General features: G+C 34.0%; 1 protein-coding gene across 1 annotated transcript in view; it reads left to right on the top strand.

Moving 5' to 3' along the window:
* LOC133188450 (E3 ubiquitin-protein ligase MIB2-like) overlaps positions 1 to 27073 on the top strand; it is a 185047-nt gene that overhangs the window by 31141 nt on the left and 126833 nt on the right. Inside the window, exons 5-7 of the mRNA XM_061323886.1 lie at positions 12148 to 12354; positions 20130 to 20257; positions 25209 to 25319. Of these exons, the coding sequence (XP_061179870.1) occupies positions 12148 to 12354; positions 20130 to 20257; positions 25209 to 25319 (446 nt within the window). The remainder of the gene's footprint in view (positions 1 to 12147; positions 12355 to 20129; positions 20258 to 25208; positions 25320 to 27073) is intronic.

Below are 27073 nucleotides of genomic sequence, written 5' to 3'. Positions count from 1 at the left end.
TCACCTGAGCTGAAAGCTCAAGTGAGCTTTTCTGATCACCCGTTGTCCGTCGTCCGTCCGTCTGTCCGTCTGTCCGTCCGTCCGTCCGTCCGTCTGTCCGTCCGTCTGTAAACTTTTAACATTTTCAACTTCTTCTCAAGAACCACTGGGCCAATTTTAACCAAACTTGGTACAAAGTATTCTTGGGGGAAGGGGAGTTTAAATTGTTAAAATAAAGGGCCAAGTCCTCTTACAAGGGGCGATAATCAAGAAAAGACAAAAATAGGGTGGGGTCATAAAAAAATCTTCTTCTCAAGAACCACTTGGCCAGAAAAGCTGAAACTTATATGGAAGCATCCTGGGATAGTGTAGATTCTAAATTGTTAAAATCATGACCCCCGGGGGTAGGGCGGGGCCACAATAGGGAATCCAAGTTTTACATTGAAATATATAGGAAAAATCTTTAAAAATCTTCTTCTCAAGAACCACTGGGCCAGAAAAGTTGAAACTTATGTGGAAGTATCCTGGGGTAGTGTAGATTCTAAATTGTTAAAATCATGACCCCCGGGGGTAGGGCGGGGCCACAATAGGAAATACAAGTTTTGCATTGAAATATGTAGGAAAAATCTTTAAAAATCTTCTTCTCAAGAACCATTGAGCCAGAAAAGCTGAAACTTATGTGGAAGCATCCTGGGGTAGTGTAGATTCTAAATTGTTAAAATCATGACCCCCGGGGGTAGGGCGGGGCCACAATAGGGAATCCAAATTTTACATTGAAATATATAGGAGAAATCTTTAAAAATCTTCTTCTCAAGAACCACTGAGCCAGAAAAACTGAAACTTATGTGGAAGCATCCTGGGGTAGTGTAGATTCTAAATTGTTAAAATCATTACCCCCGGGGGTAGGGCGAGGCCACAATAGGGAATCCAAGTTTTACATTGAAATATATAGGAAAAATCTTTAAAAATCTTCTTCTCAAGAACCATTGAGCCAGAAAAACTGAAACTTATGTGGAAGCATCCTGGGGTAATGTAGATTCTAAATTGTTCAAATCATGACCCCCGGGGGTAGGGCGAGGCCACAATAGGGAATCCAAGTCTTACATTGAAATATATAGGAAAAATCTTTAAAAATCTTCTTCTCAAGAACCACTGGGCCAGAAAAGCTGAAACTTATGTGGAAGCATCCTGGGGTAGTGTAGATTCTAAATTGTTCAAATCATGACCCCCCGGGGTAGGGCGGGGCCACAATAGGGAATCCAAGTCTTACATTGAAATATATAGGAGAAATCTTTAAAAATCTTCTTCTCAAGAACCACTGGGCCAGAAAAGCTGAAACTTATGTGGAAGCATCCTGGGGTAGTGTAGATTCTAAATTGTTCAAATCATGACCCCCCGGGGTAGGGCGGGGCCACAATAGGGAATCCAAGTTTTACATTGAAATATATAGGAAAAATCTTTAAAAATCTTCTTTTCAAGAACCACTGAGCCAGAAAAGCTGAAACTTATGTGGAAACATCCTCAAGTAGTGTACACTCTAAATTGTTCAAATCATGACCCCGGGGATGGGGGGGGGGGGTGCACAATAGGGAATCCCAAGTTTTACATTGAAATATATAGGAAAAATCTTTAAAAATCTTCTCAAGAACCACTGGACCAGAAAAACTGAAACTTATGTGGAAGCATCCTGGGGTAGTGTAGATTCTAAATTGTTCAAATCATGGCCCCTGGGGGTAGGGCGGGGCCACAATAGGTCAATAGGTATTACAAGGGGGGAAGTCTGGTAGTGAACAGCATGGCCAAAGTTACTCAGGTGAGCGATGTGGCCCATGGGCCTCTTGTTTTTCTTATATATCAAAAAATTTTGATTGTTTGTGCCCATCCCAGAAAAAAATGAAATTGCTTTCAACATGCTTGAGTCAAAAAATGATTTTCTTAATGATACAGTCCCTGAAACGTTCTACTTTCCCACTTGAACGGTGAGCGAACGCTGAACGAACGGTGAACGAACGCAGAGCGAACGGTGAGTGAACGATGTGTGAACGCTGAACGCAACTTGGTGAACGATGTGTGAACGCTGAACGGTGAGCGAACGCAGAACGCGAACGGAGCGCAAACGCGAACGCAAAGTGAACGGTGAACGAACGGTGAACGCAAGATGAACGATATATTCGGAATGCCTCTGATCTTTTCCTTGCATTGAAACTATTTTATTGTTTTATAATGTCAGTTCAAAAATAAATAAATAAGTAAACCAATAAATGAATGAATAAATAAGTCAATAGAATAAATTTTCCAAAATTGTCCTAAGAAAGACGATGCATGCACATTAAGTTTTTAAACACACGATTTTTATTGCATTAAAACATTGCAATTGTTGCCGAACGCTGAAGTATAAACTTCTGACTTATGGAAAGAATTAAAGCGGTTGTAACATCCATTCATATATCTCCGTGTCAGGGCGATTTCGTGTAAAGTAATGGAAAAAAAATAATTACAAAGGTCAGTGGACGTTTTGCATTTATACGCTCGTATTTTAAATTTTTAATACAATAATATATTATGTGTCATTTCTATTTTTCATGATGATTTATTGAGCAGACTTCTACATGTATATGTAGATGGCCGTGGTTATACTCGGACAAGATAATACAAAGATACATATTCATATTATTTGTTATAAATTCAATTTTCAGAACTTGATATTTACGTAATATGCTATTATAGTTTTTAATAAACATACAAATGAGAGAGAGAGAGAGAGATTCCGTTTTAGCCCCCCCCCCTCCTTTCAGGCTTCACTAAATGTTTGTACCTATATCACAAAAATACTCTTAATTATTTTTTCTAAATATATCAGACAGTGAAAGTAACTTTTTTTTTTTATCAACAAATCATATCCATTTGTTTGACAGTCATACTCGTTTTTATTTTCCTGCTTCAAGTTCACACGAAGTCCACGTGCTTGTCCTGTCAATCAAAATCATTCGACACTGTGCAGGTGTGAAAGTTTCGTCACATCGAAGACGAAGTGCGAGTATTTCCAACAAGTTATAACATTTATTTTTATCATTTCTAGATTTGATCCCAACATTTGAATAATAAATGAATAAAATACATTGGGCATTAACACTTGAATTTGAAACATACTCTCCACCAATTTCAAATACCACCGCCGACACGTGTACATTTTGAACTACTATTGTTTTGTGACTTTTTTAGATGCATGTTTGTTTTGAGACTGAAATTTTTGTTCTAAAAAAGACCTTACATTTTTTTTAAAAATGTTAATTAAAATATTCTGGAAATACAGTACTGACTAAGTAACCAATCTAGGGGAAAAATGGGGGGGGGGGGTATTAATCATATCGAATGGCAAACCTATAAAGTCACGGTGAAGAAAGAATTTTTTCTCTATAACTATAGACTTTACATATTATAGTAGAGAAAATTCTGCAGTGTAGTACATTTCAAATAAATATTTCCTTTAACCATACTATCAATTTAATTCGCTCCAAAGATAATAAATTAACAGGATATGCGCAGTACTATGTATAACTCTCAGAACTAGTTCTATCATATTTTCTGTAGTAATTGGGGAAAAAAGTGTTAGAAATAAATATTTTCGTAATTTTGCTGCATGATTATTTGACTTGGATAATTATATCACCATTAACGATTTGTCGTCTTTAACAAAACAAAAAAATGTTGCAGTGCTTGAAGTATTTGCACATTGCCCTTAGTTAAATTGAACATTTCAGCATCATTCTACATAGGTACAGAATGTGCTTATAACAACATTTATTTTCCACAGTAATTTAATAAATAATCTAACAACTAAGACGGAATAATAAAAATATATATCATAGATATTTTTCAACATGAAATAATGATTCTTCAAACACGATATGTTAGTTATTAAATTAAAAAACCTGTCACTCCTTCCCTACAAAAAGATAAGTCCTTTCACTTCGGAGTTCCGAATGACAATGAAAACTGAACGATAGGTGAACGCTGAACGCAAGGTGAACGCAAAGTGAACGGAACGATGAGCGAACGCTGAACGCAAAGTGAACGGTGAACGCGAGCGCACGGTGAACGGTGAACGCAAAACTGTGAACGGAGAGCGAACGGTGAACGCACGGTGAACGCACGCTGAACGAACGGTGAACGAACGGTGAGCGAACGGGAAAATGGGAAAGTAGAACGTTTCAGGGACTGTAGTACCCTTATCAAAATGTTTCTACCCCTTCGATTCGGAGTCACAGTTTCGAATACCACCATGTCGCCCGCGTGGCGTAGTGGTTTGAGCGTTTGCTCTAGAGTCGCGGAGTAAGGAGTTAATCTTTACGTCGCGGATTCGACTCCCTCTGCGGGACGTGGAGACCGGTCCTTTGCATGAGGCCGTATAAACCGAGATCCCCTGTAGCAGTAGATGCTGGCACGAAAAAGATCCATCACTGCTCAATGGCCTTGAGTGTCGAATTTGCATCCCTCCACCGGCAAGTGGTGGCGTTTCCATATAAGTGAAAAATCTCGAGAGGGACGTTAAACAACACACAAACAAACAAACAAACAATTCCACTACAGAACGTGGAGTATGGTCCTTCGGATTAGACCGTATAAAAGAGGTCCCGTGTAACAGTAGGTTCTGGCATGAAAAAAGATCCCTCACTGCTCAAAGGCCATAAGTGCCGAGTACAGGCCTAAATTTGCAGCCCTCTGGGCACTGGCAAATGCTGGCAGCTTAATGGACGTTAAAGAACAGACAGACAATCAAACAAACATTTTTGTGTCGCCTGCAGAGCAGAGTAGCACTTAGCGATCAATTTGTCTGGCGTCCGTCTGTCTGTCTTGCTGTCCGTCCGTCTGTCCGTCTGTCACACCTTATATCTCGAGAACTGTAAGAGGTATGGATTTGATAATTTGCACATATAGCTTGACACTATGACTTTTGTATTTTACCATGGCTTCCGACCTCGATATTCTTGAACTTGACCTTTCACCTACTTTTCAAAATAGCCAGTAATGCCGATATACAACATCTTTTTGATATTTAAGAGGTAATTCTATGCTATTTAGAATGTGCACTGTTTGTCATAAAACATTTTGAAAAATACCAGCGTTACAGTCCACTTGACCTTGACCACCTCTGACCTATTTTGCCAAATATACTGCGGAGGGTTAAATTTAACTCATGTCTTTTGAAATTAAGGAGGCAGGGGTTTGATGATTAATATTTATACATGTTTATGAGCTCATGACAATGTATTTTGACACTGTATGAAATAAAGACACCATAAAAACTGAAATTTAAGTACTATGAAAATACAATGGGATCGGTATTCCAAAATGGATGGTGTAGACTGACAGTTGCAGATATGATAGACTGAAGTCTCTTTTGAAAGATTGTTGAAATCACGTACTTAATTAATTTATAAATAATTATTTATAATAAATTTATTCAAATTTCATTAATATCCATTTTAGCTTTGAGGGGTTAAGGATTTGTATTCCTATTTGATTGTTAGATTCTATCGCAGTCGTACTACCCCTGGATTTTTCTTTTTTTTTCTTTTTTTTTTTTGCATGAACTATATGCCATGCCATAGCAAATAAATAGCTGATCACTTTTAGACTTAGTTACATCTTTAATGAAGCTAAAAGCAGGCGACACATGCGTTCCTTGGAACACTCTAGTTGTGTAAGAAATGGGCAAAGATAATTAAGCAGAGATTTTTTAATGAATAAAATGGTTTTTTTTTTTTTTTACCTTTTTATAATGCTGACTATATATACATGTATGGTCTGCGTTATAAAACATGATTTGATAGGGTAACGTAATGCACATTGTACACGTTCTCGAAGACGCCGACATTTTTCAATATCGAAATTGGACATAAAACATATTTACAATAAAATTTGAAGCCAGCGAGTTGAACGTAATAAATTACAACTATATGGAAACGAAATAAAAAAAAAAAACATGTGTAAACTTGTCAAGTCGGAAACACTCAGAAAGGTATTGTTGGTATCATACAGACTGTGTCATGGCCTTGACTCAAGTTCAATGTCACTAAGAACAAGATGCTTTTATTGGATGTGTGGTCTGAAAGAACATGTGAACTTGTCAAGTCGGTAACACAGATAGGTTTGCATCATAACCAGAGTATGTCATGGCTTGACGCAAGGTCATTTGGACAAGTTCAAGGTCACAAAATAGAAAGTGTACATTATTTTATTGTCTTTCTACTGGCGAAACATTGCAAGTTGATAGGTCACTTACAAGATTATTTATCATCTTAGAATATGGCATGACCTTGACTCAAGGTCACTGCTCTAACGGAAGACCTATTTGTTGCTCTGCAACGAGCTCGGCTCTAGTTAGTCCTGATAATTGTGTTAAATAATACATAAATAGTACCGTAATAAATAGACAAGTCATCATATTCTCAGTTTATCAAATTAAGCAGTGCATAATACAAATTGATATCAAATTCACAGGTGTTGTGAGCAATGAAGCGTGACTTATCCTAACGGTCATCTTACCTAGTTGAAAATCACGAGATAATCAGCACACATTGAGTATACAAAACAGTTAATTAAGGCTTCTACAAATTATACGTTTCCTATGTGTTAAAAACGGGCTTCCATGCGTTTACACAATTACACCTATCGGAGTTGGGCATGCCAAACGTGAACTAATAACTAGGAAACACCTAATTAGTGTATCAATTAATAGATAAATGAGGATGTCTTGTTTTTTTAATATCACTCAGAATTTTTAAACCAGATTCCAATTCAAAAAGATTAAGATTCTCGCAAGTCCGTTTTCCTGATAACCTTTTCGGTCACTAGCACCGTTGTTTAGTTTTGTTAAGAAAATAAATAGATTATCCAATATTTTAAATGGTTTTAATAAGGCCAATTATTTTTTCACGATCTCACTACACAAGACCAATTATTTACGTTAGTGACAAAAATTGGGAGTCACCTGACTTTAGATCTGGTCACGTGATCGGACAAAATGGCCACTATATACGAGATAAAACGGCGATTTTATATGAAATTTGATGACCGCTGACCGCGTTACGCAGGTGACTGCTTAATAGAGTTACATTATCTAGGAAAATTCATTGGGAGGAAATAAAATGACCGCATAGGACAGGTGACCACTGGATAAAGGTGACTGCTATGACAAGTTTGACTGTATTTGGTAAATAATTTTAGGAATTTACTGGCAGCAATTTATTTCACGCATTTTACATTTAAATAAATATCACAAGACAATGAAAAAATATTTAGGTATGTTATTTCAATTAATCGGTACAAATAAATGGTAAAAAAAAAATTACAATTGCGATTGTGAAAACTCTTCTGTATTTTAAACTTTGATATGGTTGCGGTTTTATTTTTAGTAAACGATTGTGACTTCCAACTTCACAAGATGGACACAGCATGTTGTAAATATACTTTGAGACATTATTTACTAGATGATATAATAAGTTTTTTGTGCATTGACGAATATTTAATGGAACTAATTTTGTAATATCAATGGAATAAATATTTAATTCTTTATTGTTTATATTTTTTTCTCAGTAAAGTAATTTTTAAAAATATGAAAATGGCACAGATTTGCTTTAAAATTGACTAAATTTTACTGATTTTGGGGCATTTTTTGTAAACTTGAGCCTTAGATAGGTCGATTCGTTAAATAGGACGACCCCAGGAGTTCTGAGAAAAAAAGTATTGTCCTATCTTCCAAAACTTATGGTACTGTGATTAATAAATTTTGATTAGAACAGTGCTGGAATTATCCCTGTCTAATTTACTTGCGATTAATTTTGATCGCCTAATTTCTTTCACTACTTTCTTATCTTATGCATCTACTAAATTTTTTTGTTTTGAGTGAAGGTGTTAAAGAATTATACAATAATGCTTTATGTATAATACAAAACATACTTTCTTAGTTTTTATTAAATAAATACAATCGGATCTAGAATTGAGGACAACAAAACGAAAACCTTCTTAGAATGTCTAAAAGTCATGAAGAGTATACTTATCAAAATAAATTTAATTGATTATTGAATGAATGTTCGATAGAATTAGTCTGTAATTAGTATTGTAAAGGGCTCAATTTCAGAATAAATGTGTAAATTACTTGATTATCTCGGGTTGTACATAATCCTGAATTTTATATTCATTATCGGGAAATTAGTTAATTACGTAGGAAAATTGTCTATGGAAATATTTATTTTTTTTAAAAACATTATATCAAAGATTATAATCTTATCTCTTATTAGACTGATAATTGTAATTAATTACATGTATTGAAATCTTAAAAGTATACAACTATCTTGGCTTTGGTAAGACGACTGGTTCCCCAGTTGGAGCTACAATTATAGATACACATGTATCATTTGTTAAATTGAGAATTTTCTACATTTAAATCAATTATTTACCTCAAACATTGACAAATATCAAATGAAATTCCTTATTGTACACCTAAAAAGTCTTTATACAATTTTACTTCCAATATAAGAATACCTACGCTAAACCTTTCATGAGAGTAGGATGATACATATTTAAAATAAACCAGATTTTATTTGTTTTATCGAATATTTGAATATATTCGAATACTTTCATTGAATATTTGAATATGAATTATTGACAAAATTGACATCCCTAATGGTAACACAATTCTGGAGTGGGACGTAGACTACAGTGCAATAGTTATGGCCAATGGTAAAGTTTTTCAAATGTAGGTCAGAGGTCACAGTTGAGGTCACATGATCAAAAATTTCTGTACCAATAGAAAGGTCTTGTCATAATGAACACTCATGTCAAATATTAAAGCCTTGCCCTTGACAGCGCAAAAGTTATGGGCTAGGTTAAATTGGCAACAGACAGACAGACAAACAGACAGACAAACAGGACAAAAACAATATACCCCCAGGATCTTTTGATCCGGGGGCAAAAAAATTGACAAAAACTGAGAAAATATAAACTTCAAATCTGTGTCCAGACCCTTTAAGCATTGAATCATTATTTTTTGAAAGATATAGTTTCATAACTGCAACGATATGTGCAAACAAATTGAGTAACGTGCATCAATAGTTATGAAAATTTGTTTGCACACACTGTTGCAGCTATGAGACTACATGCATGTATATATCTTTCAAAAAATAATGATTCAATGCTTATACAGGTATTTACACTTTTTAACTCCTTGTCTTGACTGCAAATGTGATTTATATTTCAAAATCCCTATATTATCTTTAGGGTAAGTTACAAATAATGGAACTTACAAGAGCTATTGCAACAGCTTCTGTTCAATGTGAGCGTTAACTTTGTTTTTCCCTTATGACATTGGACTTCCACGACGTACAAAGTTTGTGACATCAAAATAAAATGCATACTTTAACCTTTTGACTCTGTCTGTGTTATGTTGTATTGAATGCCGAAGCTTTCCACACACTTTATAAGCAAATTAATACAAGTGGAATGCAAGTTTTTCATGGTAACTTACAATTAGAATGTACCAATATATGTTAACAGTTAAGTAAAATATAGAAATTAATATATTATATATATATAAAATAATAAATGGAAAATATTGGATGCATTCAAACATTTTTGAATTAAAAAGATCCTTATGGAAGAGATATATCCTTCTTTATTTTCCATTGGGTTGAAATACTCTGGATGCTATTTCAGAAATTATGAGCTTTTTCAGACTTTCAAAAAGAAATACACTTCTGTGCAGTGATAGGTCTGAAAACAATGCATGAAGAATTGCTTTCCAAGATGTGTCTCCTTCAGAGCAATTGCATTCAAAGTTCCAAAAGTTTTGGGGCTATATGTGACCAAACAGTTACCTCTTGTATGAAATAAGAAGGAAGACCAGGTTAAGGAAATATGCAACGTAGTTTGAACTTTATTGTCTTTTTCCCTGGAGTTAAAGAGTTCCAATACTTAAAGGAACTGCGTGCTACATTTTAATGTCTATATATGCTATTGAAAACTTCTTCTAAAACAAGTTTGGATAAACAAAACATCTAGAATATATGTTTAGTAATTTTTGTATATTTTTCTTTGATTTATACAAGAATTTTCATCAATTGATATCTTTTCAAAACCCCTGGTAAAGCATGCTGATTTTTTGTCTACGAACATCTGATGGCACTATAATCTTAAATTAAGAATATCTTGAAAAATTATCAGTAGGTAAGGTACGTTGCATATGTCCTTAACATGATAATTGATTGGTAACAATTCAGCACAATGTGAAGTAATCATACTTGTCCGTGCTTCATCGCACACAAGGTAGTGTTAGTACTGTTACTCAGTGGAAACATATTTGCTTAAGGACATTGGCAAGTCAGGGCTTTCCAGAAAAAAAAGGTTTAATACATGTGTTTTTTCACTTATAAAATAGTGATTGAGAGTGATCTCCCATGAAGAATTCTCTGTGCGGTGAAAACCAATAAAGCATAAACTTAAAGCATGTGTACTTCCTTCAATGGGTAGAATCATCTATACAGCAAGAAAAAAAAGTAGTAATGGCTTTGTTATACATTGTATTCAGGGGACAAAGAGCCAACAGGTCTTCATTTACCATAGTAGTTATGCATAGTATGCTGGGAAGGGCAAAGATGTGACATATGCTGAAAGGTTAGACCAACTGGAAACAGTTCTTAGGTTGTGTGAAGGAAGCAGCATTTAGTAACTACGGATAAAAATTCAAAATAAATCCATGCTAATATTTTTATGACATTAATGTACGTGTTTCAATCAATTCATTCAATTACATGATAGAAACAATTGACCGCGTCTCTTGACCAATATGAACAATATAATTATAGCTGTTAAGGGAAGTAACTCAAAAATAAAGATTTGTGCTGGTATGTCTATTTCTTGTTTCTATACAAATTTTCAGCCAAAATATCTAGAAGTTATAGGAAATGAAAATACAATAATGTATATAATACAAAAACTATGTGAAATAAGTGGGTTTTGGAAAAATATTATGGTGAAAAATTATGCAAGTCCCTTTTATCAACATTTTACATAGGAAATGCATTGAGAATTGTAAAAATTATATTAACACTCATTTGACAAAATCTAAAAAAGAAGGTTGGCTTGATAGGTTAAACAATCCAGAATATAGCCTGTTGAAAACAATTAAACCTACTCAAGAGCTTGAAAAATTCTATGCAATAACCAGGAACCAGGAACCTTGCCAATGTCCTTAAAAATATTCAAAAGCATGCAGCTATGTTTAAACTATCTTTTACAGGGTTTTTTTTTTTTGAAATGTCAATTGTACAAATATTACATGTGTAATAGTTACACTGTACAGACTTCTATCTTAAGTAAAATTTTGTCTGGTATCCCATACCACCTTTAATGGTGTATCTACAAATTCTGACCTGATTATGTAAGGGTTAATGTACGAGTAGTGCTCCATTACTTTTAAGGAATGGAGCGCTACGAGTATATTAACCCGCGTTTTAAAGCAGCTTAATGGCCACTTGCACACAGATTAGGTAACCTGGGTTTAATGACTGATCTAAGGATCAGGTTAACTTAACCCCAGCTTAAGTTGTACTCAGGTGAGCAGATGTTGGGTTGCTGACCTGTCACTCAGGCATTTCTTACATGAGTGTATAGGTTAAACCAGGATTCATTTTGAATATGGCATCAAAGATGGCACCAAATTTTACAGGCTGTACTTCTGAATTAGTGATTGCAAACTGACCTTAAGTATTATAATTTTCAAAACGATGAAAAATAAAGTATGTGTTCCAAACACATTAGTAGGGGGTGAAATAGAAATATAATTCTTCAACATTCAAAACTAAATTAATAATAAAACTGAATTTATTATTTTAATAATGGTATGTTTCTGTTCATATACCCATTCATCATAATTCTTCATGGCCATTGTGAGCCAAAAGCTTAGTTAAATTACCAACCCTTAAGTCAGTATATGGATCCTAATTAATTTTTTTCATATATTAAGTAAAGGAATGCATTTAACAGTTTGTGTGGTAAAATGTTTATCATTTTAAAGTAAAGTGTCATTAGGTCATAAAAGTGAAAAATACATGCTAGTTTTCAAAGCAAAGTCTATCAGAATTCAAAGAATTTTTTTTTTGTTTACAGGTGGTGAAGGGGAAGTGGGTAGGATACAGGAAGTGATGACCTGGGACAAAAAGTTTCACCGCGGTGGGGTAAAGGTTATGTGGAAAAATGACTCCACAAGTAAAGTATACAGAGTGGGGGGAGAGGGGTGTGTTGATGTCATCTACACCCGTATGAGGGAAACAGCATCAGGTGGAAAGTACTACCCAGAACATCTTCCTGTTGTTGGTAGGTTAAAACAATGAATACTTACTGCTATTTTTAGAAGAAATGCAATGCTCCGAGACACCACATTGTGACTGCTGTTAATATCAGTTCATTATACTGTTAAATAAATATAATTAGGGCCCCACATGAATTTGCGGGTGCCCTATAGTAGTCACTCTGTCTCTCTGTCCGTCTGTCATTCTTCCGTCCACAAATTTTCTGTTTTTTTTTTCTAATGACTTTTTAGCTCACCAGAGCCGAGGGCTCAAATTGTCGTTGTCATAAACTTTTCACATTTTCATCTTCTCAAGAACCACTGGGCCAATTTCACCCAAACTTGCCACAAAGTATCCTTTGGTAAAGGGGATTCAAATTTGTTCAAATGAAGGGCCACGACTTCTTCCAAGGGGAGATAATTATGATTTCATGAAAAATTAATGGCATCATTTAAAAATCTTCTTCTCAAGAACCACTGTGCTTAAAAACATGAAACTTATGTGGAATCATTGTGAGGTAGCATACTTGCCAACCTCCATCATGTAAAAATCTGGTCATGACCAGATTTGGAAAGTAAAAATTCTGGTCATAACGCGTAACGACATTCACAGCACATTTACCATGATTAAATTAAATATATATGTATATATAAGCATTTGTGTATTGAGAATTATTTTATTAAAATGAGGCTTTAGCTTACAATGACAAAAAATTAATGTATACTGATTAAATTTAAATGCTAAAAGAGCATTGAAGGTTTCATTTTTCAGTATTGACCTGAATTAAGTGTGCATTTTTTTTTAAAGGAAAGTCTTTTTAGAATCTGCATTGCTGATTTGAAGCACATGGAAGTTTGTGTTAAATTTGAAAGTATTCCACAATCTTGATTTTGAAGTTATTTTTCCTCTCCCGAATTCATTTAATTAACAAGTGCTATTGAATTTACAGTTTTGCCTACACTATCTTCAAACACTTTATTTTAGCTAATGAAAGTTGTTTTCCAAGATTTCTTGTTATGTACATAAATATTGTCTCTGATTTTCTTGGTTCAATTTGTTCCTGCTGGCCCTGATAACGATCTCATTTCATCAGAAGCCATTTTAAATTGACTTCAAACTTTGATTTGTCAATACAACTCTCAGGTAATTAATTACACCTGCACTGATAATTTACTGGTACACGGCCTACTAAGCATAGTCACCGGCATTGTTTACAAATATCCAAGCTTATTTTATTTGGGTTGCAACTGGAAATTAAAAGTGCAACCTAATTTACGAACCAAATCCGAAAATCGGGAGATTTTCGGGTTGTTTGGCAAAAATTGGGTGAAAAGCATTACCCGCCGAGTCATAAAAAATAATCGGGTTAAGGGTCGAAAAATCAGGTGTAACCCGACGAAATCAGGTGAGTTGGCAACTATGTGAGGTAGTGTAGAATCAAATTTGTTCAAATCATGACCCCCCGGTGGTAGGTGGGGGCCACAATGGGGGATCAAAGTTTTACATAGGAATACATAAGAAAAAATCTTTAAAAATCTTCTTCTCAAGATCAGCAAAGCCATGATTAATCATATTTATATGGAAGCATCCTCAGGTAGTGCAGATTCAACTTTGTTCAAATCATGACCCATGAGGGTAGTGTGGGGCCACAATGGGAGATCAAAGTTTTACATAGGAATTGTAGGGAAAATCTTAAAATCTTCTCAAGAACAGCAAAGCCATGACTGGTCATATTTATATGAAAACATCCTCAGATTGTGTAGATTCTAGTTTGTTCAAATCATGATCCCCAGGGGTAGGGCGGGGCCACAATGGGCAATCAAAGTTTTACAAAGGAACACATAAGAAAAATCTTTAAAAAATCTTCTTGAGAACAGCAAAGCAGTGATTGGTCATATTTATATGGAAGCATCCTCAGGTAGTGTAGATTCAAGTTTGTTCAAATCATGACCCCCAGGGGGTAGGGTGGGGCCACAAATTTTTACATAGGAATACATAGGAAAAATCTTTAAAATTCTTCTCAAGAACGGCAAAGCCATGATTGGTCATAATAATATAAAAGCATCCTCAGGTAATGTAGATTTAGATTTGTTAAAATCATGATCCCCAAGAGAACAGAGGGACCATAACGGGGGATCATATATGTACAAAGGATATATCTATACAAAAATTTCATCTTAAGAACAGCAAAGCCATTATGTATCATATTAATTCAAAAGCATCCTTAGGAAGTGTAGATTCAAGTTTGATAAAATCAATCCCCCCCCCCCCCCTTTGAACCACTTTTATAATTTAACTTCAATACTGAACTGATTTCTGCATTTCCTAGCCAAAGTGCTCAGGTGAGGGATGTGGCCCCTGGGCCTCTTGTTTTTTATGTTTGACCAATTAAATCCAAATTTTGTATATTGGATGAATAGGCAGCAAGACATCTTGATGCTAAGTTGGGCATCTGGAGGGGTAGAGTCCTTTACCTTAAAAACAAAATATAGATAAAAATATCTTTATTATTATTTTTAGCTCACCTGAGCCGAAGGCTCAAGTGAGCTTTTCTGATCAAAATTTGTCCGTTGTCTGTCGTCGTTGTTGTCATAAACTTTTCACATTTTCATCTTCTTCTCCAGAACTACTGGGCCAATTTCAATCAAACTTGGCACAAAGTATCCTTGGGTAAAGGGGATTCAAGTTTGTTCAAATGAAGGGCCACTCCCTCCTCAAAGGGGAGATAATTACGAAATAGCAAAAAATTAATGGCATAATTGAAAAATCTTCTTCTCAAGAACCAATGGGCCAGGAAAGAGGAAACTCATATGGAATTATTGTCAGGTAGTGTAGATTCAAGTTTGTTCAAATCATGACCCCAGGGGGTAGGGTGGGTCCACAATGGACGATCAAAGTTTTACATAGGAATATATAGGAAAAATCTTCAAAAATCTTCTTCTCAAGAACAGCAAAGCTATGATTGGTCATATTTATATGGAAGCATCCTCATGTGGTGTAGATTCAAGTTTGTTCAAATCATGACCCCGGGGGGGTAGGGTGGGTCCACAATGGACGATCAAAGTTTTACATAGGAATATATAGGAAAAATCTTCTTCTCAAGAACAGCAAAGCTATGATTGGTCATATTTATATGGAAGCATCCTCATGTGGTGTAGATTCAAGTTTGTTCAAATCATGACCCCCGGGGGTAGGGTGGGGCCACAATGAACGATCAAAGTTTTACATAGGAGAATATAGGAAAAATCTTCAAAAATCTTCTTCTCAAAAACAGCAAAGCTATGATTGGTCATATTTATATGGAAGCATCCTCAGGTGGTGTAGATTCAAGTTTGTTCAAATCATGAATCCCGGGGGTAGGGTGGGGCCACAATGAACGATCAAAGTTTTACATAGGAATATTTAGGAAAAATCTTCAAAAATCTTCTTCTCAAAAACAGCAAAGCTATGATTGGTCATATTTATATGGAAGCATCCTCAGGTAGTGTAGATTCAAGTTTGTTCAAATCATGACCCCTGTGGGTAGGGTGGGGCCTCAGTGGAGGATCAAAGTTTTACATAGGAATATATTGGAAAAATCTTCAAAAATCTTCTTCTCAAGAACAGCAAAGCTATGAGTGGTCATATTTATATTGAAGCATCCTCATGTGGTGTAGATTCAAATTTGTTCAAATCATGACCCCTGGGGGTAGGGTGGGGCCTCAGTGGACGATCAAAGTTTTACATAGGAATATATAGGAAAAATCTTCAAAAATCTTCTTCTCAAGAATAGCAAAGCAATGATTGGTAATATTTATTTGGAAGCATCCTCAGGTGGTGTGGGTTCAAGTTTGTTCAAATCATGACCATCGGGGGGTAGGGTGGGGCCACAATGGACGACAATTAAAGTTTAACATAGGAGAATATAGGAAAAATCTTCAAAAATCTTCTTCTCAAGAACAGCAAAGCCATGATTGGTCAAATTTATATGGAAGCATCTGCAGGTGGTGTAGATTCAAATTTGTTCCAATTATGACCCCTGGGGGTAGGGTGGGGCCACAATGGATAATCAAAGTTTTCATGGAGTATATAGGAAAAATCTTCAAAAATCTTCTTCTCAAGAACAGCAAAGCTATGATTTGTCATATTTATTTGGAAGCATCCTGAGGTGGTATAGATTCAAGTTTATTCAAGTCATGACCCCCAGGGGTAGGGTGGGGCCACAATGGATGATCAAAGTTTTACATAGGAATATATAGGAAAAATCTTCTTCTCAAGAACAGCAAAGCTATAATTAGTCATATTTATATTGGAAGCATCCTCAGGTGGTGTAGATTCAAGTTTGTTCAAATCATGACCCCCAGGGTAAGGGTGGGGCCACAATGGACGATCAAAGTTTAACATAGGTGTACATAGGAAAAACCTTCAAAAATCTTCTTCTCAAGAACAGCAAAGCTTTGATTGGATATATTTTTTTGAAAGCATCCTCAGGTAGTGTAGATTCAAGTTTGTTCAAATCATGACCCCCGGGGGTAGGGTGGGGCCACAATGAACGTTCAAAGTTTTATGTAGGAAAATATAAGAAAAACCTTTAAAAATCTCAGGAACAGCAAAGCCACTGTTTGTAATATTTATATTCAAATTAGATTCAAATTTGTTCAAATCATGACCTCCAGGGGTAGGGTGGGGCCACAATGAAAGTTCAAACTTGTAGAGAAAAAAGTCACAGTCAAAAAATTATGTAAGCAATGTAGATTTAATTTTGTTCAAGTCATACCCCCCCCCCCCACTCCCTTTTAGGGGTAGGTTGGGACCATTTATGCATTTAAGCTTTTCAATACTAAACTGATTTTTCCTTTTTTCCTGGCCACAGTGCTCAGGTGAGCGATGTGGCCCCTGGGCCTCTTGTCTTTCTTCCTTTTTTTTTCAAATTCAAGAATACCATATTGTCACATGTAAAGGCCGCACTCTTGTAATAGATGCACCCCCAAAGTTGGGGGGGGGAATCCTGAGAAAAACGCAAGTCATATGGATAAATCGCACCCCCAAAATGTAAATTTGGATGTATCTCTTATTTTAACAGCACAAGTAATTCTTAGAAAAAGTTTGAAAAGTTAAAATATAAATCATTTCAGAAACGAAAGTAGGATACAACCTCTACATTTCTTTGCAAATTTAGTTTACATATATTAAGCTTCATTTACATGTATTTAAGTTTAGTTTGTATTTTAATTGTTATTTGATTGGTATAAGTAATAGCTAAGTTCCTAATTATTTTTTTTCTAACTCCAAGCATGTTACGATATTAATTGTGCTGATGATGCATCCCAAGCACATGTCTGTGTTTATGTAAACAAATCATTCCAAGCGTAATTAGTGACACACTTATGTAATAATTGATACCAGGTAATTAACAAGGGGTGTAAAACATTTAATGTTAAATAAACTCTACTGATTATGAGTGTATTGTTTAAAATGGCAGTGGATTTGAAACCAACTGACCGGCAATTGTTATATAAACAAATATGACCTTGATTATAGGGTCGATGGGAGTTAAATTTGGCAGTGATGATATCCAAGTTAGAAAAAGATAAATAGAGGGTTTTGTTTTTAAGATACACACACATATATATATATATAACTATCTTCTAAATGGATGCATCTATATATATGTTTGTTGATTTATTTACCGGTGATCTACATGTATGTCATATGTGACAATCATTCAAGAATGGGGGACTACATAATAAACTTACAATGCGATTACAGTGAAAGTCACTCCTAAGAGTAAAGAAAAGGGTCCAGAAAAAAGGGTGTTGAATTTAGTTCCTATGTAGTACATGCACCCCAACTTTTGAACAATTTTCTGTTGAAAAAAAGCGTGTCCAATACATGTGACTTTACGGTACTTTTAATGTTCTATCATTGCTGAAAAAGTTCATGAAAGTTCATTAATGTAAACTTAGAAGAAGAGGATGAGATAGCAGTGCAATTAATCCCCAGGGAATAATTACCTTGTCTGCTGCAGAAAATTTAGAGGCTTATCTTTAACTGTCATTTTAATATTAATTAACACCTTCGTCTGCAACTGATATTTGTTTTGAAGTTAAGATCAAGTCTGGGTAATATTTTTAGGGCCTCGCAAGGATTTGCGGGTGCCCTATAGTAATCACTCTGTCTGTCTGTCCGTCTGTCTGTCTGTCCGTCTGTCATTCTTCCGTCCACAAATTTTCTGTTTTTTTCTAATAACTTTTTTTTTTGTTGACCAATTAAGTTCAAATTTGGTATGTTGGTTGAAGAGGCAGTAAGACATATTTTGATGCTAAGTTTGGTTCTCTATGTCATCTAGTTTGGAGCTGGGGTGGTGGGGTAGATTCCTTAACTTTACATTAGAATGAATGCCAGGGCAAAGAGAGATAACTGCTGAGAATGTTCCTATTGTAAAGTATGAAAGCTGCAACTAGTCCCATGGGATTAATTAGCTTTCCTCTAGAAGAAAATCCAAAGCATTATCTGTTTCTGTCAAATTGAGATTAATTAACACCTCTGTCTGCAAATGAAGTTTGTTTTGAAGTTAAGGTCAATTCTGAATGATGTTACATTCTCTGAAATGTGGATTTAAATAATGTTCATACTTTATTTTGGTAAAATACACAATGAGTTATGATTTTATTGAATTCTAAAGACAAGATATACATCAAGATATGTTTTTTTTTTTATTATTTATTTATTCATTTTTTTTTTTTTTTTTTTTGCTGACTTATGTAAATTCAAGAATACATGTACTATCAATTTAAACAGGTAGTCTGATAATGAACTAATTCTATCATTACTGAAAAAGTTCTTATTGTAAACTTGGAAGAAAAGGATGAGAGAGCAGTACAATTAATCCCCTGGGATTAATTATCTTGTCTGGGGCAGAAAATTTTCCAAGCTTATCTTTATTTATCATTTTAAGATAAATTAACCTTTGTCTGCAACTGATGTTTGTTTTGAAGTTAAGGTCAAGCCTGGGTGATATTTGCATTCACTGAAGGCTGGCATTTTATAAAACACATGCTTTATTCTTGTTTAAATTTACATTTATTGAGTTATTATAGGTATGTTTTTTACTGCCTTATGTAAATACAGGGATACTCTTTACAGGTTGTTGGATATTTAGGAATTATCTTGAAATTTTATAAATACAGTTGTTATTGCATATTCTTCTTCATATATTTTTTTATTAATTTTTGTAATCAATTAAAATTCTCATTCTGTAAGCTGCACCCTTATATTTCTACCCCTCGGCGGGGCCCTTGCTGACTGGTCAGTTATCTAGTCATTCACTGGAGGCTGGTATTTTATAAAATATATCCTTCAGTCTTGTTTAAATATACATTTAATTGAGTTACTATAAGATATGATGTTTTTAACTGCCTTATATAAATACAAGGATACTATTTACAGGTTATTGGATGTTTATGAATTATCTTGAAATTTTATAAATACAATGTGCTGTTGCTTATTCTTCTTCATATATTTTTGTAATCAAGTTTAATTCTCATTCCGTAAACTGCACTTACCGTATATACTCGCATATAAGTCTGTCCGCCTATAAGTCGGTTGTATTTTTTAAGCTTAAATTAGAGGGATTGACCCACTAAAATACCATTCTTTTTATATCTCGCGTATAAGTCGGATAAAGAGTTTTGGACCAAAGTTTAACTCCCAAAAAACCAACTTATAGGAGAGTATATACGGTATATTTCTGCCTCTTGGCAGGGCCCTTGCTGACTGGTCAGTTTTTTAGTTTGTTTAATTTGTGATGTTTTTTTGTAGATGTTGTTAACCCAGGTGTGATCCTTTTAAAACCTGGCGATAAAGTTCAAGTAAATCTGGCTTTAAAGGACTTCAAAAAGTTACAGGATAATGATGTGTATGGAGGCTGGGAGGACAAAATGGAACAGGTCAGAATTCTCATTACTATATCACAAACTGTACTCATTACTAGCAAGGGAAGTATCCTATTCTCATATCACATACTATACTCAATACAAAAGATGTAGAGATATCATATACAGTCAATTCTCGAATTATCGCCATTTGATTCATCGCCATTCTCGCAATACCGCCATGATTTTTCAAGAACGTTTTTTCTGCTATATGAAATTCTCTTTATAACACCAAATTCGCATACCGCCATCCGCCACCCTGTTTTCACAACAAACATCCATTTCAAAGTGTCGATTATCTCGATATACTGCCACAGGTGCATGTGGTCAGTGAAGCGACTAATTGGTTGTCGCTATCTAGATCACAATTGTAAAGCCAGACAAGGTACATGTAATTAAATAATTAAATAAACAATAATTTTTAACATCAACTGTAATTATAAATTTTGTTTTCTGTTTAATAAAAATGATTTAATCATGATTTCTCCACGAAAGCGCTTGTTGTTAAACTTGAGTTTGCTGACAACGATATTAGTTCAAATATCCCTACTTCATATAATGCAAAGTTTGCTTTAAAATAATGATACAGTATTAATTGTGAAAGTTTTAGCAATGACGATGCCATAAACAATAAAAGTATTTACAGGAATTCATTTTACATACTATTGGCAATACATCACGATGATCGACACAGCAGAGATGCTGTGATTTATCACACACTAAACTCATTGCTAAGGATGAACCACAATCTCATATGACACACTGTAGTCATTACCAGGGATGCTGTGATTTATCACACACTAATCTCATTACTAAGGATGAACCACAATCTCATATCACACACTGTAGTCATTACTAGGCATGTAATTGTAAACCAAGGTCCCATGTCACTGTAGGTGCTTGCTAGAAAAGAGCGTTCAGTGTTCAAATGCCATAAGTCCCTAGTATAGGACTTAATTTGCAGCCCTCCTCTGTCAAGTGGTGGCAACTCAAAATGAGTAAAAAATTTATATACTATATGTAAGTTATATTGATATTGAAGCATCATCATGGTGTGTGGATTCAGAGAACCTTTACTGTTAGGGTAAGCCAATATAGGGTAACCAATATTTTTCAAGGGAGTATTAAGGAAGCGATTGCAAGGGTCCGTGAAAAAAATCCGCTCAATGAATTTTTCTCAGTTTTACATATAATTTGCCTTATGTTAATGATATCATAATATGAAAATGTCAACCATGATCATCAGGCTTATAAGGATGATATGGTTGCCATGGTAACCACAGTTTTTCAATATTTTGATATTTATGAGGTGAGATTTTATATATGCCATACAGGTATCAAAATTGAAACAAAATAATTTCCACTAGAAATTAAATAATATGCTTTATATTCAATGAAAATAAAAATTGTATCAGAAACTGTTGATAGATGTAGTAATGCCACCGCTGCTTTGGGGAGTATTCATTGTAAAGAACTACGCACGCTAACTTTCGATTCCCGCCTACATTTTACACCCATTTAATTCAATACTTATGACAATTTGACCGTAAAATCTTTGTTGAATGCAAAGAACAGTTCAATGGTAATTGACTGATAATTTTAATGCCGGTGTTAAATAGTTAATTATTCATAATTCCAGCTCTTAAAATAAGGGGGGTAGACGATATTTTCCATTGAAATCGGGCTTTAAAGCATCAACACATTTTAAAATATTCTTGGATATGAATAAATGTTCCTAAAATCTTTTCTTATGTTTTACGCATATAAAATTAAACATATATTATTTAAAAAATACAATATTTCAGTTGTAAAACCCTTTGAAATTGGTGAAAAAATAAGCATTTTTGTAGTTTTTTGTCTGTAAACATACGTTCCCCCCCGTGAAACACAAAAAGCTTTGGTATGAATTTGTAAAATGACAGTCCATATTACGTGTAAAAAGGAATTTTTGTTTCACGGGGGGGAAAGATGTTTTAAAAATATTTTCCGTTGATTTCTATTGTGAAAAGCACAAGTTTTATCCAAATTATAGAGTTACCTCTCTTTGTTTTCCTAAAGAAGTAATGTTTTATGAAAATTCATATAAATATTTATATAAATATGAAAAATCATCAAAATATGTTAACTTTTGAAAATCGACTTGGAGGTAGGCGGGAGAACAATGCTATCGTTCGCAGTTCTTTGCAGTAATATTTTCACCTCAAGAGCAGTTTTCAACGTCTTGACAAAAAATTACCCAATGAATTTTCCAAAAACTAATATATTTTGTATAAATTATTATAATTGACTTATGGTTAAAATATGAAGTAAGGTCATCACATTCATTTTGAAGCTACATGCATTTCAATGACCCTCCCCCTTTCCTAAAATATCAGATTTCATAAATTTTCGTATGATAGTTTGCTGCTTAACCTTAAATATGTAAAGTCTGTTAAAAGACTAAAGAAAAAAAATATGTATAGATTAATAAATGCTTTTTTCTGAAAATCTTGCGGTTGTTGCTCATTTTATATATAAATCAGAATAACAAAAGTAAAAAAATAAAATCATGTACTCAGAAAAATAACAACATGCACATTTGTTTTTTTTTTTATTTTCCCGTCTCCAAAACATTCATTCCATTATTATATCAATATAAATATATATATTCTAAACCAGTGCACAGTGGTCCAAGGGGCAAATTGTTCATGCGCTGAACAAACATTGAGGTCTCTGCGCTGTGACCTGGAATTGGGGGGGGGGGGGTAGACACTTGTCTGAACACATTGAATGAATAGGGGTTATTTCATACAACTTGTATCTGCAATAAATATCCTAGGCTAATATCTTATTTGGCAAATAATAGTGATTTGCTATTTAATAATTACATTTGCAAATATTTTTCCTTCATATTCTTTGCATCATTTTCTCATGAAATAGGTACATGAGTACACGAGGGAGCAAGAATATCTTCATTGTGACGTCATAATTCCACACTTGATGTCAAAACTAGAAACTGTTTAGTTTCAAAAATTATTGTTGAATGACATAAATTTGCACCGCTTCGTGCTTATGCACTTCATAAAATATGCCGGCATGAAGCGTCTTTGTTCATGTCCTCGTGAATTTTCAAAAATTATTATTTTAAAAATTATTTTTTACTAGATTTGTGAAAACTTGCAAAAAGAAACTTTTCTTTTCTGTCAGAAGAAGTGTGTTCAGTTTCATTTTTGACAAAATACGACACATAAAACATTTTACAACAAATGTTTACACAATATATGCACCGATGATTCAATGTTTACATGGCTGATGTAAGTGTTGTAAATGCTAGAGAAGATCTTATAGAGGAAAACAAATTTCCTCTGCAATATTAAAAAATATATATGTTCATGTCCAGCATGCAACCTCAAACTAGTCTATAACGTATATATCAAAATCACACTCGTTCATCTGTTCATCCATATTCATTAATCACTGAGAAAATCAAGGTGTCAGAAGCTTCTAGGAAATGAATATATAAGTTGATGTAGATCCAATAGTAAATTCTAATATTTTAATTAATTAAAACAAGAGGACATAAAGATCCAGATATAAATTCAATTAATTAATGAAATAGATTTCAATGTTCAGAACTACCACACATGTCAAAACAAAACACATGGATAAAAAATCTGCATCGACGCTCTCCAACACTCTTCAACATCATGTCTTATTCCTTCTCTGTTCTAGAAATATTGCCACGAGGATTTTTTGTCATAGGCGTCATGCCCCTTATTCAGGAAATGGTTACCGTAAACTTTCTTTTTTTAAACATCACATGAGTTGATCATGTGACGCCTTGCAATTGCGACCTTAAAAAACTTTTTAAAAATCTGATGACAAACAGCAGCACTTTAATAACCCAGGTAAACTCTCTGGTCCATGGACCTGTTGTCATTGTTTGTGTCACAGGCCCTTAGATCGCTTTAAAAAAAATTAAGGTGTTAAAAAAAAAATAAAGGTATATTGGAACTCCTTTCATAGGGTACCCACATTCGCCAATAAAATACTTTTAAATTAAATGATCTAAAACTTTACTTTCTATTCATAACTATTCACATATAAACAACGTACGTTACTACTAAAGTTCTTTCCGAAATTCCATATACTTCCCAAGATATGCTGAAATCATATTCCAAAATTGACCTTATTTTTATACTCGACATTAGCTTGGGCCTCTGAATAGTTGCACTAATTGTAAAGTGGGAACGACGGGACAAATTCTTCCCGGAATTTATTCTATGCTCTCTGAATATTTGTTTTTTAGAACTCATTCTCTACAAATTTTATCTGATTTGTATCATATGGTCTTACTAAGTTACCAACAACATTTTAGCTGTATAATTTTTAAAAAAATCAAAAAGTATATTTTACATTCCAGGAAAATGTTGTTCAATCATAGTTCTTTTTACATTAATAAACAACATGGCTGTGAAGTTGTTGAAGCAAACGTTTTCTAAATTTTTTTTCGCGAAAGAAATTATTATTGACTTAACCTTAAGATCTGGAGTAAAAAATCAACTTTGAAATGTTGAAAGATTGTGCAAATACTACGCAGCTGTTTGCTGCAGTTCAAATACTGTCTGTATACATGTGAATTACCAGTGCCCAAGCTAATGTTGAGTAAAAAAAAGTAAGTCAATTTTGGAATTGATTTCACCATATCTTGGGAAGTACATGTACATGGAATTTCAGAATGAACTTTGGTAGTAATGTAGATTGATTATATATGAATAGATTGAATAGAAAGTAAAACTTTAGAGCATTCTATTTAAAAGTATTTTTTTTGCGAAAGTGGGTACCTTATGTAAGGAGATCCATACCTTTATCTTTTTTATACACCCCAATTTTTTAAAGTCGGATTTAAGCGATCCAAAGGCCTGTGGTTTGTGTAATAGTTTACAAGAATTTGTTATGATTAATTTCATATTTTTTTTGTTTTTAGTGTATTGGAGAGCTTGGAACTATTGTACAGATTTTGTTTCAAGGGAAGACTTGTCGAGTACAATATGAAGACAGTAGCATATGGAGTATCAACAGAGCTGCACTAACCAGAGTTAGTATCTTAATTTCTATACATTCAAACATCTATTAACTATTTAAAAGCAGTTAAGAGCTATTATCTTTGAGGTTATTCCATGTTTAACGAGGAATGTTGAAGAATAAAAAAAGTACTTCTGAATCAACAATATTCTCTCATCTTTACTGTTTGGAGGCTTTAATTCTTAAGTTACAAAAAGTTTTCACCACACATATTTGAAAAATGTAGGACTTTCAATTCATACACCTGCTGTTGGAAACAGTGAAGGGGGTGTTATACCATAACACAGACTCTGTTACTTAATATCACTTTCAGAAAGAGCTAGGTTCACTTTATCCATAAAATGACCTGCCCATATTCCAGTTAACTGACCAAGTCCTAATGTCCCATTTCAAACCTAAATATAAAGTAGAGATTTAGTGCTTTCCTATAAAAAAGTTTTTTCTGAGAGTCCCGGTATTGAAAACAGGCTTTGTGAAATTGCATTGTTCTTGAATTTTGAAGAAAATTGGTGGTATTTGAGTACCTTCAACAAAGAATTAAAATGTAAGCCCACCCCTTTATCCAAAAAACAAAACATGTATTATAATCTTTTGAAACAGTTCTTTAATTATATAATTGAACATTTTGAAACAGAGGTTTGGATGTATGCAAAACATATTCGCAAGTGTTTAGAAGAGAAGTACAAAAAACCCTTAAAAATTAAAGACAGCAATTCCATCAAAAATCATCAAGGCAAAACAAAAAACTTTTTCTCAAGATACATTCACATAGCAAAATTCAGCTTAATATCTGCAAGCGTTTAGAAAAAAGTGTGGAAAACCTAGTGAGACAGACTGACAGACAGATGGAGGGAAAGATATGGACAGCTAGACAGATGGACAGACAAGAAGGAACCCTATAAACCTCTTCGGTTTCACCAGTAGGGGACTTATAAAATGCATAAAATATTTTTTACCATGATATTTTGGATTTAACAAGGATTTTGATATCCCTGCCCTATATTTTAGCATTTAGTGTGTTGATACTCATTAAGGCTAAAAAAAGATTCTTTTTTTAATTTTTAACTTTTTGGAACCAAAAGCTCAAAGAACTAATGCTTTGGTCATTTGTAGAGTGCACATAAACTTTTTGGAATATATAAAGAACCCCTTGGTCAGTTTTTGTAAAATTTTCACAGAGTATCCTTGGACTATTAAGGGCTCTCATTTGTACTAAAAATATGAATGTGACTCTTCAACAAGGGGAGATAATAAGGAAAATAAAAGCAAAAGTATTGGTTGCTAAAAAGTCTCCTCAAGAACCACCAAACTTACGCATAAGAATGAGGATATGTTGTTAATTAAAACTGTTCAAGGCATCACCCTGGGGCAAAGGGTGTGGTCTTGAGGTCACTTCAAAGTTGACCTAAAATGAATGATATTTTGTTAAAACTTCGACAAAATTATTTTTTTTTCGACTATAAGGACTAGGATCATCAAACTTTGTCACTTGATGCATCTTAAAACCTCTCGTCATGTTGACTCAAAAGTATTTCATAATGACCTTAGTTTTGAACAGGGTTGAGTTCAATTACTTTGAAATGTGATTAAGTAAATACTTTCAAATACAATTTGACAATTTTGTCAGTTACTGGCGGTTACAATTACGTTGATTTTTGCAAGTGTAATTATAATAATTATTCTCAATTACTTTGAACAATATAATTAAATACAGTTTTATTTGTAAACATCTTGAGGAACAAATATGTGTAAATTTTAAGTAGGGGT

Source organism: Saccostrea echinata, unplaced genomic scaffold, assembly GCF_033153115.1.
Source record: "Saccostrea echinata isolate AGI-Se365-2 ecotype Australia unplaced genomic scaffold, CSIRO_AGI_Sech_v1 ptg000016l, whole genome shotgun sequence".
Lineage (NCBI taxonomy): Eukaryota > Metazoa > Mollusca > Bivalvia > Ostreida > Ostreidae > Saccostrea > Saccostrea echinata.
This window is presented reverse-complemented; position numbering and strand designations above follow the sequence as displayed.